The sequence below is a fragment of the Etheostoma spectabile genome, chromosome 3 (assembly GCF_008692095.1).
Source record: "Etheostoma spectabile isolate EspeVRDwgs_2016 chromosome 3, UIUC_Espe_1.0, whole genome shotgun sequence".
Classification (NCBI taxonomy): Eukaryota; Metazoa; Chordata; class Actinopteri; order Perciformes; family Percidae; genus Etheostoma; species Etheostoma spectabile.
In genome coordinates this window covers 24,801,612-24,816,927 of record NC_045735.1, presented here as the reverse complement: position 1 = coordinate 24,816,927, position 15,316 = coordinate 24,801,612, and the positions used below count along the sequence as shown (strand labels likewise).

Here is a 15,316-nt window from a genome sequence, read left to right as displayed (position 1 = left end):
ATTTTATTTTTAAGAGGCTGGATAATGTATGTCAAATGTTGCCAACCTGGAGGTATGTCTTGAAGATATGTTTTGCACATCTGGTGATCAGCTCACTGATTCCTATTCTCTAAGGTATGATAAAAAGGAAATATTAGAATGACAAAACACAAAGACAAAAAGGTGGGGATTGGAGTAAGGGGTACAGACTCACATAGAAGTGCTCCAGCTGGGCTTTGGCCGGGGTCTTATCCACAAACTCCAGAACAGTGCCCAGATAACGAACGTTGATGCCTCTCTGGTGCAAGGACTCGGTCAGTGTGGCTCCATCCATAGGCAGAGCGCTGTGGTCCAAACAGTCTTTAACCTAGTCAGAAAAACACACATATACGACTTTAAACTCCGATACACAACCAGGATATCCAACCCCTTTATGATTTCGATCCGTGGGGAGTGTGTCTGCGTCACTGACCAGTGATGGGATCTGACAAGACACCAGGAAGAAAGAAGCATCTTTGAGTAGCTGCTTTTGCTTCTGGACATCATCTGCGCTGTCGTCTGGGAAACGTACTCCTGGTTCAACAACACATGCACACATATTCAGTGCTATTCATTCTGTCTTATCCCTTCAAAGCACATTTGGGGCCAAATGTGCTAAAAACGACTACAAGTAGAAGCAGATTCGACAGTCAAATTTCACATTTCAGGTAGTGAAAATGGATGAAATACCAGTTTATCTTGGTTGATCTTTAACTAAATGGTTCTTTATATTCCAAGGTTATATATGCAGATTGTTTCATAATGTACTACAGACACATGGAACAGTTTCTGCCAGCATTTACTAACTAGTCGTCAGAATTGCTTTGTTTTTTCTCTCAACTTATAATTACTGTCCTATTAGTTTTGTTATATTAAATCTTCTCCACAGCTTCTCAACCTGTGGAGGCTTAACATAATGTATTTTTTTTTTTTAAATGTAGTATTTATGAGGGACAGTGCACATCATCAACACCTCCGGAGCACTTCAGAAAAAAATAAATTGAGAGTCATCGCGTGTTAACTATGGACAATAATGCGATAAAACGCAATTCAGTATTTTAATTGACTGACAGCCCTAACATATATGTTTCATTGTCATCATACAGTGAATCATCCTTGCTGTGCTTACCTGGGGAGAAGATGTCAGGGTTGAAGCGAATGTCAAAGGATGTGTTGCTGATGGAGCCGACTGCCTTGCAGGCATTGAGAACGACCTCACGGCTTTTGGGATCTGTTTGTGATTAGGATCCAAAACAAAAAAAAGATTCAAAAATGTTCAAAGTTATGGCGACAGACTCATCATGGCAACATGTCCAAAAAGTGACAGTTTAAACCATGTAAAATGTGCCAGAGTTATTGATAAACTGTGTTGCTATATCAAATGTCAAGACAGCTGATCACACAATACAGATAGTACTATTGATCTTGTGATTCACTTTATTTTGAGCACAAAAGTGATTTATATAAATTGATATTATAAAGTGACTTGATAAGCTTACTGAAGACATGGCCTTAATCAAGTACCTACCACCATTTCAAAGCTGCCAATAAATGACTACAAATGCAAATCGATAAGTCAGACTACTGTAATTTCGGATCAATGGATCAACACACAAATCATTCAACATGCGATTATTTCTGCGTTCCAAAACACACTTGCATTAATGAGCACAATAATTGGTTATTGGGTCAGATCCCACAGCAAAGGCATCAGAAGAGGGTGGCGGATTGGGGGAGAATCCCCACTGCAGGCTGAGGACTGAGCAGGGACAGCTGGCCTGGTGGAAAGAAGCCACTACAACACAGTATTGATATTTAAATGCTCTACTGCTCTAAAGCTATGAACACTCACACATTCTTTAAAGTTAGCTGCATCAAGAAAACGTTTTTTAGTTAATACTACTTCTCTGACAAACACTACTTTTTCTATGCAATTATCCACCAGAATAGCTCTCCCTGCGTTGTCCTGGCCTTACATTCTGGGGTATTTTTGAACGTACCAATACAAGATCCGTCTTCGGCAACTAAGGTCTCTGCAAGCTCTTTGGCCTGAGCTAATCCTGGAATACTTTCCTCAAGCTCCTTACCCTCCAACGGGCTCTTGCATTCCCCATTCTGGGTAACTGTGGGTTCTAGAAGCCCGTTCGTGGCAGGCTTTGAGTTGTTTTCGGTCTGGCTTGTGCTGTCCGTGGAGACCTCGGTTGCACTGGGGGAATCTGATGCTGTGGTCTGGGTTGTGTCAGCATTGCTTCCTGAGGGCGTTTCAGCCGTTTCTGTGATGGCAGGTACGTCATTCTTAGCATCCCTGTTTGCTTTCTGTTGCATGAGCTGCAATGCCGCCATCTTCATGAAGAGAAGATATCTGCGGAGACACAGAATCAACGGTTAAACACATGTTCAACAGTAACTCTCATGGCGGTGGAAATGGGATGATGTGATACACACCAGCGCAGACACCTACCTGTGCTCAACAAAGGCCTCGATGAGTTCTTGGCGTAGACAAGCCAGGCGGTGGCGGTGCTGGCGAGGGAAGCCTTGGCGCTGACTCTCTGGAGGCAGCTCCTCTCCTTCCACAGGCAAGAAGTTGAGGTCAGGAGGGAAGGTTCGGAGAAGGTCCAGGATATAGTGGCGGCCGTCATTTCCGATAATGCCCTTACACTCAACAGAGGAGCACAGCTCCACCGACTCATTTTTCTCATTCAGCACGTTGTGCCTCTGGACCTAAAATTAAACAACCAGTAAACCGCAAAATTAAGTTGTTGGAGAGAAAGTATCTGAGTATCTAATATCTTTGTGGTGGTGTCATCTTCGTAATGAGAAAAATAGGCTTCTACATATAACAAAAGTGTCTTTCCCACTTGCCAAGCCCATCTTTGTTTCCAAGTAGGGGAATCTTTTGGTAGTTCATGATTCTTGCAGTTATGACTCGATTCAAAATCAATTCTTGATTTATTACATACATGTGCTCATTTCAGGATCTAGTTTGAAGTTATTTATGATCAGATACACAACAATTACACAAGCAGTTGTCACTGAATCTTCAACAATGCGTGCACACACACGCACGCAGTGTAAATTTTGTATAAGACTATGGTTTTTGTATTTTATCAATTGACTGCATTAATGTTACACTATGCCCCACAGTGCTTGCAATACACGTTGGATCTAGGGCCGCGACACCGTCAAAACAAGTTGCTAATGTCGGTTACTTTTGAATTAAGGTGTCATAGTGACAAATGTCGGTTCAATAAGTTTGAATACAATTAAACCGGTTTAGCTTCGTACACCTGACAAACCGGAAATTGAACCAATTCTAAAACATACAAAGGCAAATCTAAGACAAAAAGGTAAAATTTATTCATGCTAAACTTGCATTAACTTGGTACAAGGTTTTATTTGATCTACAACGGTGTATTTCAAACCAAAAGTGAGCATGCTTAAAGTAACATGCCGTGCGCTTATGGCCAAGCAAAGCAGCCTGTACATTTTTTTCATAGAAGCAGTCTCTACTCTCTGCTGTCACATCTCTGATGATGTAAATATGAAAATACATCAGACAATGCACAGGCAGGTAAGTGATATAAAATCCAGTCCTGATTGTCTTAGAACCAGACAAGACAGAGTAAAATGGAGTACTACAACACTGGGGCCATCAACCAGGCTCAGCTGACAGGAAGTTCTTGCAGGCCGGATTGAGACTGTAAAGTAGGGGGAAAACGGAGAGCTAAGTGCTAGGCTAAGCTAACTCCTTATCGGCTATTACTACGTAACATTTTCCTTGCCAATTACGAGCTGAAATGCGGATGTGTGTCCTTACTCATAAATGGATTATGGACTGCAACATGTGTATACGTTCCCTTGAGTACAAGACAATATTAATCCTTACTGACCTTTAGTGGCCTGCTAGTCTTCTCCAGCAGCTCCAGGTATTTGCTGTGAGAAACAACCGTCTTTCCAAAGTCAATGGAGCCGTAGATGACGCTCTGCTCCTGCTCACGCTCCAGGATACCAGGAATGATGGACTGGGCGGTGACACGGTAGCCTCGGTAGTCCACCACTACCGTGCCCAGAGTGTACAGACCCTCCACATCCACTGCGCCGTAAGCCCGTACTCCATTCAAGTCATTGGTGGGCGCAGCATGGGCAGCGGCATCGCCACCCAGCTCGCGATAGTGGTCCCGTACATCGAAGCCCAGGCTAAAGAAGATGTTGTTCCAGATGAACATCTGCATGCGTGTTTCCTCGCCAGGGTTGATGGCCATTACGTTGCCATCGATGACTGCCATGGCGCCTCTAGTGGCAGCTGCTGCGAAGTCACTGTGGACCTGCAGGAGAAAAAAAGGGAGGTGATTTAGAAGAAGAAGTTGATACACATTAAGAAGCTACACATTTACGCATCACATTGCCTATTAACAGAGTGAGTCAGCAGTTTGGTGATTCAGTGTCATCTGGTCGCTGCTGTTGATTGTGTAAAGGCAGTACCTTAAATATAGCCCTCTCCCTCAGCAGGCGTTCAGGCAGGTTCTTCCGGGGCAGCTCCCTGGTGGTCTGCAGCTCCTCGTTCCAATCTCTTGTCTGAAGACAAATCGTCGAAAAAGAAAAACGTATTAATAATGGAAACACTTTACATTATTTGTCTGAATGATGCGCTGCTGTGTTTAGCTGTGCCCACCTGTCCAGGTATGTGCTCCTCATAACCCAAGCGGGAGGTGTAGGCATCCTCCGCTCGAACACAGTCCATGGCGTGGTCCACCTGCGGAGCTGTCCAGCTGTACACTTGAAAAGGCGTGGCTATCCTCTCAAAGGGGTGTCTCTGGACCCTGGGGCAAAAACACAGTAAAACAGTTAAGGGCATCACTTGTGTGGTACCTTTTGTACATCTCAGGAAGTTTATCTGAAGTTTGCTCTCGTTGTCTGCGGTTCCTACGACACTGGATTTGTAACCAAATGAATGGTGAGAACCAGAGTTCTGACCATATTTCTTGTAATTACTGTCTTCTTTAGTTTTCTAATTGTGCTTTAAGACTTTGACCTCCAGGGCTGGTCTCGACTGGTAATGTGTTTTCACCTGATTAAATAAAGTTAATGAATGAACTGTAGAATGATCACAGAAAAGAAACATTCCAAAAAAGAGAAAAAGAAGAGAAGCTTCTGTCCAGTATAGAGAGAGGAGAAACTGAGGTTTTAGAAAAAAAATGTTTTCAGGAGGATGAGCATGGACTATGTTGCTCTGGATTGCTCAAACACAATAAAGTCATTAAGTATAAAGGGAAGCTGACCACTGACAGGATAAAAAATGTAAGGCAGCTAAATGGAAAGAGATGTTTTTACCTTTTCTTTTGAAGCGCAGTAAAGTTCTTCTTGAAGGCAGGGCTGATCTGGCTAAGCAGCTCCACCAGAGAATGGCTCAGGAAGCTGGGATTGGATGGCTTGGGGTTGAAGGTGTAGGTAGTCGATCTGGAATATACACATAAACAAAAACACACATTAACCATTATTATGGTTAGTGTTGTGTCTTGTTATGGCTTTTTTGTAATGAGCCTAGAGAGACAAAAAAAAAAAAACAGCTAACAGATCTATCTAGAATCCATCTAGGAATTACAAAACATGAGAGGAACTTAGAATGGCTGTTAGCATGTTGTTAGAAACAGAAGGATAACCCTGCTCCAAACCCATGGCATCTTTCCCAATTCTACTTTCCAACGTAATCCAGTTGTCCGACTGTTAAGTCCTTGCTGGCATCCAGAACTAATCCAAAATTAGGATCCTGAAACTGTTCAACTGCTGAAGAGCAGCTAAACAGATTTCCATAGTATAAGCACAATGACAAAGAGATATATTCCACTGCGGAATGAGATACAAGGTTGAAGAGTTGACTGACTGATTGAGGTAGAAGCCGCGCGTAGAGGCAGTGATGCTGACATGGCGCTCCTCCACAGTCACCATGTACAGGTACATGAGGTCCCCGTGCATCTTCCTGTTTCCAGGTGGAGGGTTCCAGCCACTCATGGTCAAGACCTTCAGGCATTGCATAGGCTGTAGGAGATGTTAAAACCATTACTCAAAAGAAAATAATTTTTAAAATAGAGTCTCATACTGAGACTTTCCCTTTAAAAAAAAAAAAGGTAATTTATAGAAAAGTAGTATTGTTTGCATTAAACCATATTCATTTCTTCTACAGATCATTTTCCTAAAAATCGGACCACAAGTACAGCACTGCTCCTCACCTTCCAGTCCTTGTTGTGTGGCTGGAGGGGCACCAAGGGGCGATCTTTGCTGCCGGGCAGGATGTGCTCTGGGGGGGTGCAGTCAATCTGCTCCAGCTCGTTGCCCTTTTTCTTCCGCTTACCACTATCTGCAGTCACATAAAAACAAGCAAGGTGAACATCCGCAGTCCACGTCGCTACATTCATGCATGACACTGAGCATTAAAGCTCTGTAGATCTACCCTAAACGTCTCACAGGGTGTCATACCTCCAAGGTCTCCATCGGTGAAGATGCTGAGGAAGGAGAGGGAATTGCAGTCCACTCCGTTGTAAGCATCGGACGGGTCCAGACTTTTCAGCAGGTCTCGGATGTGACGCACATGGATGCGGGCCTCGCGCACTGTGTAGGGCTCTGGAGAGAAGAGAGACAAAAGAAACCCAAAGGGTATAAATAGCAGGCGGTGAGTGGTTTGACAAGAAACAGGTGTGGCTAATGGACACTTGTAATAAACTGTAACTCAATTCAGTTTAGTCTTTTGCCAACAGTTACATATCAGTACAACCTCAGCAAGAAAGATATTGTGCCAGATTCTTTTTTTATTTTTTTAAATGAATAAATCCTTTGTTCTACAGCTTTTGTTTTCCCTCTTTGCACAAGAACAAGAAAACCCAGGTATGAATAGAGTCCTCCGACCTTCCACCACTTTGAGCAGCGAGCCGTCCTGCAGACCCTCAATGGATTTGAGCTCAGCAAAGTTGTCCAGCACGTTTCCGTCCAGCTGCAGGGAGAAGCAGGTGCGGTGGCAGGTGTCCTCCCGGTCCATCAACACCTGATGGATCTCCTGTACCATTTCCTGGGGTGATACCTGATGGAGTGAAGGGAGGAAAATGAAGATGAGTACAGCTACAGAAATATTTTCACCTTGAGATGTATAACCTGCTTTGGCTCGGATTGTCTTTAGCTTCCAGTTGGAAGGAAACACATTTTGAATGTTCTCACTGTAGTGTAACCTGTTGTGCAAAACAGCCCTGAACCAGATCTATCTCGTACTATCCTGGTGCGTGCTTTCCCATTTATGTATTCAACAGCGGCTATCTCTTCCCATCTCTACTGTAAGCAAACACTGGATCAAATTCAGTTTTATTAATGAATGCAACGTCAGCCCTATGCCTAAATGGTGATGGGCAAGATGAAACATTATTCTACACGTAATTCGACATCTACAATTGTGTGCAAATGCATGTCTAAGGCCCTCCTAGTGTCAGCGGACGTGTTAATTATCTTCTGACAGCACAAAACAAAACTCACACTTGCTTGAAGAAATTGTAGGTTATCATGGCAGTTATTATTTATTCCTCGGACATGACAATCGCCAGGCAATCTGCAGAAATATCCTGTTGAGGTTACAAACTATTTTATAGAGAACATGCAGATATTTGATTGGCCAGCAGCCTCATTGAAATGAATGGGAGAGTTGAAGGAGTTGTCTATCTGAACACCCGGCCTAGTGAACGACTGCTTGTGAAGAGCTCATCCTTACCTGCAGATCAAAAGGCTCCGTTCCAGGTGCCTGGATCTTAACAGTGAAGCCCGTGTCCTGGATCACTATCACTTCCTGTTCGTTAGTCTCCTCTCCTCCATCCGTCTCACTGTTCCCACCCTGCTTTGATTCCGCCCCCTCTGTGTGCTCATGAGCCCCATCACCGTTCACCATGGCTGTATCTGCACCGTGCCCTGCAATGGAAAAGACACACAGGGTTGTCTTTTAACTTTGCATCTTGTGATGGGGTTAAATTTGCGACAACTCTGACCAAAAATGTAGTTAAAAGCATTCAAACCATTTGCATGACTCTTCAAATTACAAAGAGAAACCACACCCTTCAATTAGTGTTTTGGGCAAACCACTCTTCTGTTCTCTACAAATCTACAGCTGCCATTAGTTAATAATCTGATCAACGGGGAACACCACTTTCAGAGAATCACTGGTGCAAACACCAGGCCTTTCTACCAAACACAGAGCTGCCAGGCAGCCAGGTTACAAACAAAGCACACAGACCCACAGGCTAGCTTAAAACGCTAACCTTATGAAATATTTATGACTGGGTGAACAGAGCCGACAAAGCTCAGGTACAGCATGCTAGCGCCGTGGTATTACTTCATTTAATTAAAATACAAATTCCTTTAACACAAACAGCAGAATGAGGGTGATAGGATCTAAACCTCATTTTCATCTAAGGCTACAACTAAATTATTTTCATTAGCAATAAATCTGCCAAATATTTCCTAGATTAAATTGATTAAAATGTAAAAAAATAGTGAAGTGGTGAAGTCCAGAGTGATGCCTTTGAATGCCTTGTATGTCAGTCCAAACCCAAAACATTTGTTTAATACGATCTATAAAATTAAAAAGATAAAAAATTATATTTATTTCTGGAGGAAAATTACTTTAACGATCATATAACGACAATGAATTATCAAAAAAGTTGCTGATTATTTTCTGTCGATTGTCTAATCAATACAGTTGACAAATCTTGGCAGTTCTTTCATCAATCATCATCTGTACAAGAGTATAAAAAGTTCTTCTAAAAAACTGAAAATGATTTAATCAAAAACATTTGACGACAAGTAACCAGGCCTTCTTTTCAGCCGACCTACAAAGAAAAACCAAACATGCTGTAACCAACACTGTTGCAAAACTGGTGGGAGTTTTGCCAAAGAGCCTTGAGGGGTTGAATATGAAAGCTTTTAGCATTTACACGAGGGAATTACTGGTAACTTGCATGGCTGATTGTGGCAAATACAACACCTGCAAGTAAGCTAGAAACCATTCACCAGTCTTACTCTTTTGTGGACATTCAATTACTCAAAATGGCATCTACCCATTATCCTTACAAAAATCTGAGCTAATGAATGATCTCATTGTACAAACTGGGCATGCATTATATTTCACACCTATTTTAGAGTAACAGTAACGTGAGAAGGGAAAAAAAAAAAAACATGGATAAAAGTGAGGCTCTCAAACAAGCAGGGCAGAGTATGTGGATGTCTCACTGGGACTGCCAGCCAGTATGTCCTTGCTCACTGTCAAGGGTAAACAGCGTCAGGGTTACTGAAGAGTAGGGGCCAGAGGGAGGGGAGGGGCCCCATAACTGGACCACAACCCTGGGTGGGGGTGAACGCACTGAAATGGTGGAGGAGGAGGAAGCACATAGAGAGGGGTGACCGGCCACGCTCTGAATAACAAACACAACAGCTTCAGAGCAGACACACAAGTTATAGTGTTACAAAGCAGAGGAGAATGAGGGCTTAGTGTTAAGTGTTTTAGTGCTCCGCTATAGTTACCGTGTCTCCCCGCTGTTTGGTGCTGAGCAGGTAGTGTACAGTGGGTTTTTAAGAGCTGTTCCGTGGAAAACAGCTGCTTGTTGTGTCCAAAAATTAACTATGAGTTAACCAAAACAGTAAAGTTGTGGGTTAACAGCTAAATAATGAACTGCAACTCACCATAAAGCACAAACCCATTCACATTGTCATTTGATACAATTATTAAAATACTGATTATGTCGGCTTTAATATAGCCAAAAAAATGCCATTTTTCAATAATCTTTTGGGACCATCATAGTTACACTCTGAACTTATGGACGCCTGGTTAGCTCAGTTAATGGTTAGAGGTTTACTCCTCAATGCGGCGGCTGCGGGTTCAGCTCCAACCCGTGGCCATTTGCTGCATTTCATTCCCCCCTATCTCTCCCCTTTCATGTCTTCAGCTGCCCCCTATAGAAGAAGGCCCAAAATACCCAAGAAAAACTTATATCTATTATATATATAACTTAAACTTATATCCCACTAATTGTGGTTCAGTTAGAATGGGATAAAGTGTGGAGGTGGTGTTGAATGGGGGATATCAAATGAAGTAGTTTCAAGTTTTTAGTTAGTAGCATTCACCATATCAGAAATGTAAGAGTCTAAAGGGCGATATTTCAGAATGATTGATGAGGCAATCCTGCAGTCTGTGTTGTAAAACTGACCCCTTTCAAGAGAGGAGAAAAAGGAACGGTGATCTCAGTAAACAGGACAAATCTCATGTCTGCTATTATTTTAAATGAAGAAAGTAGAAATTAATGTAAATCATTTCCTTGATGTATTTCCTGTTGAAATTAAATATAGTGGTGAGACAATGATGGTGGTTGGGGTGAACGTTACAGGGAGACAGTTTAACCTGTTGGGAGAGGCAGGAGTGGCCGGAAACTGACATTTCTGGTTATCATTTCCATTAAGGGATGTCAGTAGTAAGTGAAGTTACTCTAACTTTCTGTTTTCTGGATAGATATTCCATCAACCATCACACACTTCTGGTTAGACAGTTACCAGACAGAAGCCCTCGAGGGCATAAGGTCAAGGTAAAGAATCAATGAAATGAGTACACCAAACAGATGAAGACAGATAAGAAGCAAAAACCACGCACAATGAGCACACAGCAAGCAAGGTTCACTCCATAAATGACCCGTTTGTCGTCCGACTAAACCTTTCCCTGAATCAAAACTGCCAACTCATAGTGATAATTCACATATTATTGTGAATTACTCACCATAATGTGTTTATTATTCACACCTTCAGATTGTGTAAGAATTAGAAATGAGCTTCCTTTAGTTTGCACTTCTCTTGAGATAGCTTTCCATTCTTTGTCCCTTGACATGGGGACCCTGGCTGCTGCCATGGCAACATTAGCCAGCCAGTCAACCCTGAGAACAACAACAACACACAAGGTCTGGCTGTGATCATGTTTGCTGCACCACATGGTGGCAACCGCCTGAGTCATGCATCTGCAATGGAATTTCATAGCTCCAAAGACTGAATACTGTTTGAGATTGACTTTGTAAATGAATCCCTAAATACTTTCCAGCAATGAATGATACACTGACAACACTCCTACATGCAATCCCACATGTACCTTGTGACATAGGGTTGCATGTTATTTATATTAAGCAAGCAAGCAAGCAAGCTAAAAAGGTAAGGTACCATTGTTCTGGATGATGAATACAGTAGCTTGACTGTGGACTGATTCAAGATTCAAGATATTTATTTGTCATATGCACAGATTTTACACCATGCAATGAAATTCTTAAGTTTGCAACGTTTCCCACAATATAAAAAGTACACAATATACACACAATAAATTTAAAAGATTCAAGTATAAAATTGCATGCAGCAGCAAGACATTAAAAACATTATAAAAAGCATATGCATTGAGCAAATGCAACATTCACAGTGTAGTGCAAACGGTGATTGGTGACTGGTAAAGATATGTGGCCAGGAGAGGAATAGTGCCAGGGTGTCAGTGATTCCTGAGATGATCCGAGGTCACTCTTCACCCAACAGGAGCATTAAGCGCCTTAAAACCACTATTAGTGACCATCACCTTAATATGTCTGCTCTGCCATGAGCTGCTAGTATGTCCACATGCCCATGGCAGGTTCCTAAAGTGCATGATCAGGTTAGGGCTGAACAATTAATCAGAACGTTATCAAAAATGCTACATGGACTACATCAATATCCAAAGTGCATGAGGAGCAATATAAGGCAACATATAATTTTCATTAAAAGGGATGTAAGTAGTAACTGAAGTTTAACTTTGTTTTTTATTAAAGTCATTATTAAATATACAACTACGAAGAAAACCCTAATTTTAACAGTGGCAAATAAGGTTGAGATGACATGATAACATGTACAGTATATGTATGTAGGTAGATAGATATAAAAAATATCTATAATTAAATACAATAAAATAGTTAAATAAATATTGTGGTGTTGGTACAGATTCTCAAAGAAATCATACCATGATCATTTCAATGCATTTCTCAGTTAAAATGAGAATAATGATGCAAAAATGATCACTTCCTCCAATGTCATGAACCATATTGCAATTGCAATATCAGTCAAGATTTTAATTGTTTACAAATTGTTCAGCCCCAGATCAGGCTGCTTGTTTTTTCCCCAAGCAACACTTTAAAACTAAGCAAATTAATCTTATAATCACATAAGACGAAGAAAAGCAGCCCAATTGAGAAGCTGGAATAAGAGAATATGAGGCATGTTGAAGGCTTGTTCAAGCTCTCAAATAGAGCATCTACTGCCCCATCTGGGCTGTTGGAAAGACTGAGAGACTAGACAGCACATAACATCAGTAATGATCCAGTCATATAACCAGAAGAATTCAAACGCACTCAGCAGTGCATCCACAAAGCAGCACAAACTCATCCCTTCACATGTGAAGCAGTGAGGCACTCTTGCCTGTGTTTTCCTACGAAATGACGCCGGCAGAGACAACTCAAGGTCCCGCATGTGACACACACATACTGCAGCACTGAATTTTGCTGCTCCAGAAGTTGTGTAACGCTAACTTCACCAGCTGACAGTCCACGGGTCAGTTTAATATTGGTCTTCAGACAACAGTCTGGTGCTGACCCACAGCGAGCCGCCAACACTTCTTTTATTTTTCAGTATACTCACCAGCGTAAACGGCTGTTCGTGTATTATTTGCGTAACCTTCCCTCTCACTGTGCATGCACCATCATTACTTTTTCTACGACAACCAGCTTCCGCTTCCCGGTCAAGAAGGAACGGTCGATCTAATGTTTCCCGGCAGGGGAGGAAGGGGGCCCCGCTTAGAGCGTTACCACCGACCACCAGCACTTAAGCTAACCGAGAGAGCTTTAAGTATAGTTTTAAAAACAAAAAAAACGAGGTAACGCATATTTCACTTAGCTTGTCCGACACACATAAGTTGGATAAAATGACACCATTTTGGAGAGTGTGCAGCTCCACTGAAGGTGACCTTCAGTTCATTTCCTCTGACACGAACATGTGCGTCAATACGAGTTAATACAACATGAGCTGCTGCATTGTAAAACGTGAACAAATCATGCGCTATATATAGCCAGTTTATGTTTTACAAGAAAACCCGTTGTCAGTGCATATGCTCGTCTTTTGAGCACGAAGCGACAAGTGACAAGAGCGGCTGCTTGCTAGCTAGTTAGCTAGATAACGTGAGGTGCATACTCAATGAGGGGCTAACGTTAGCATACCGGTTACCTTGTTATGGGTTAGCCTGGTTTGCTTGCAGTGTCAATGTCAGGCTGGACTCTTCATACAGTCTACGGTTGTACTACATGCTAATGGCTACTATGACCCATGGGGTGAAGAAATGGATCTGATCCTGTGGAGGTTGTTAGCTTGCCAATTAGCACAGACGAACACCAGACAGCTTTTTAGCAGATGGTGCAAGTTGCACCCTCTAGACTTGGAGAAGCTACCAAGGAGGTGTTATGGAGGAGAAGGGTAACACCTCACAGACGACCACCTTGGGTCTGAGGACCATGGACATGCAGGTAATTGTCATGCAGAGACAACAAAACATTCAGGAAACCGCACTGAAAACTGTTAATGCACAGGGATGCTTTCTATATGAAGTTGTGCTGTTACTGTATGTAATCGGTGTATTTATAATGTACGTTAGGTGTTATAACAGAAGCTAAGGATCAAAGTCAGCCTGCTACAGACTCTCACCACAGCCGCAGGAATCCTTCAGACGTGTCTTGCTGGTTTCTTTGCTGTCTTGAGCTCCATCCCCGGCTTCATCCGCGATATCAACCGGATTACAGTTAGGCACTGACGCCGGGATGTCATCTGTCTTGCTCACCATGTTCGGCAGTCAGTGTGGCAACAGAAATCCTCAAGCAGCGTTGCTTGAATATGTGAGTCTGTGGAGGAAAGTACAACAATCTGCTTCTTCGGCTAACGCAGTCTTGCTGGCTACATGCGAAGGGTACAAGCTTACAAAACAAGTCTACGGAGGAAGGACAGAGCTGTACATGGTGCTGATCGCACGTGGTTTTCTCCTCCCCTTGACCTCTTTTTGCCTTTGCGTTGCACTTCCCCACCCACTCAGCGTGGCTCTACGGAAAGCCACATGCGTCAAATCCCTTTTACATCGCCTTTTGACAGTGTTGATGTTATCATATGCCCTGGATGATTAAATCAAACAATGCCTGAGTGGAAAGACAAAGTAGTACAATAGTTACTGTTAACATTGCAAATAGAGATTTCATTGACTTGACTTGACTGATCTATGATAGTTTGATGTCATCACCAGCTCCTGTCAGTTAACCTCCACACTTCAAGAGTGTAGGAGTTGCAGGCTTTGCAGCTCACTGTCATTATTCGGGCAGGGGCCTGTTCACAACTTCTAGTTGAATATATAGCTATGGCCCTGCTTGGGGGCTATAGGGCCCCTATTAACCCTGTGTCCGCTCTGCTTTTTATAGGCTACAGTGTGTACAGTTTTACCATGCTTTAGTACTACACCCAATTTGCTGTGTAATAGGATCAAAATCAGGGATCCTCTTCAAGATCAAGTAATAAAGCAGTGCAGTAAACTATTATAAATCAGTTGGCAAACAGTAAACCTGGAGATATTTGGGCCAGTTGCCTGCTTGGATACCCAGACTTATATATTACTTTTTTTTTTACTATGAGAGAAGTTTCTACTAGACCAAACTACGATAAACCGCTGCCAGGCAACTTTCAACACTTTGCCTACATCCCACCTCTGAAGGACAATCAGAGCCAGTGCCAAACTCATATGAACGTAAATTCCACGCCCAAGGATATTAAAATAAAACCTTGACCCATTCTATAAATGCATTCCTCTTAACCCAACAAAGAGACAGTTTGGGATTAAAACTGTTTTCTTAATGTAATAAAGAATTTTGCAGGTCGCATATAACAGTATAATGAGTCTTTTGAGAGATAAAAGATCCTTCTCTTACAAAAAATTCTGAAAGAATTAGTCTGGCGTGGGAGCTTTCTCAGAGGGATTCAAAGTGTTTAAATTGTACATATTTAAATGGCCATAATGTTTTATCATTCACACTGAATTACTGTAGATAATGTAACAGAATCATGTATTGAACAATCTCAATAATGACATATTTTTAATGACATGATCCTGCACCATAGTTCTGTGAAAAGGGAAATCATTTAATTTATTTGCGTTCACATTTATTCTCTGCTTCTTTAAAATCCGGTGTTCTCT

At 42.1% G+C, this 15,316-nt stretch overlaps 1 protein-coding gene across 3 annotated transcripts in view; it reads right to left on the bottom strand.

Moving 5' to 3' along the window:
* The window catches only part of cluha (clustered mitochondria (cluA/CLU1) homolog a), a 20,059-nt gene extending 5,926 nt beyond the window's left edge, over nucleotides 1–14,133 (bottom strand). The window contains exons 1-16 of one of the 3 annotated variants that reach the window (XM_032512313.1): nucleotides 13,789–14,133; nucleotides 7,766–7,959; nucleotides 6,919–7,090; nucleotides 6,493–6,636; nucleotides 6,246–6,373; nucleotides 5,900–6,054; nucleotides 5,350–5,475; nucleotides 4,691–4,838; nucleotides 4,501–4,593; nucleotides 3,909–4,343; nucleotides 2,480–2,739; nucleotides 2,019–2,380; nucleotides 1,148–1,249; nucleotides 452–552; nucleotides 194–346; nucleotides 47–109 (exon numbers count right to left, since the gene is read on the bottom strand). In XM_032512313.1, the coding sequence (XP_032368204.1) occupies nucleotides 47–109; nucleotides 194–346; nucleotides 452–552; nucleotides 1,148–1,249; nucleotides 2,019–2,380; nucleotides 2,480–2,739; nucleotides 3,909–4,343; nucleotides 4,501–4,593; nucleotides 4,691–4,838; nucleotides 5,350–5,475; nucleotides 5,900–6,054; nucleotides 6,246–6,373; nucleotides 6,493–6,636; nucleotides 6,919–7,090; nucleotides 7,766–7,959; nucleotides 13,789–13,924 (2,772 nt within the window). In that variant the 5' untranslated portion in view covers nucleotides 13,925–14,133. Of the gene's footprint in view, nucleotides 1–46; nucleotides 110–193; nucleotides 347–451; nucleotides 553–1,147; nucleotides 1,250–2,018; nucleotides 2,381–2,479; nucleotides 2,740–3,908; nucleotides 4,344–4,500; nucleotides 4,594–4,690; nucleotides 4,839–5,349; nucleotides 5,476–5,899; nucleotides 6,055–6,245; nucleotides 6,374–6,492; nucleotides 6,637–6,918; nucleotides 7,091–7,765; nucleotides 7,960–12,732; nucleotides 12,976–13,788 lie in introns of those variants that run through there. The other 2 variants (XM_032512315.1, XM_032512314.1) reach the window with 2 other exon arrangements.
* Nucleotides 14,134–15,316: the final 1,183 nt, after the last annotated feature.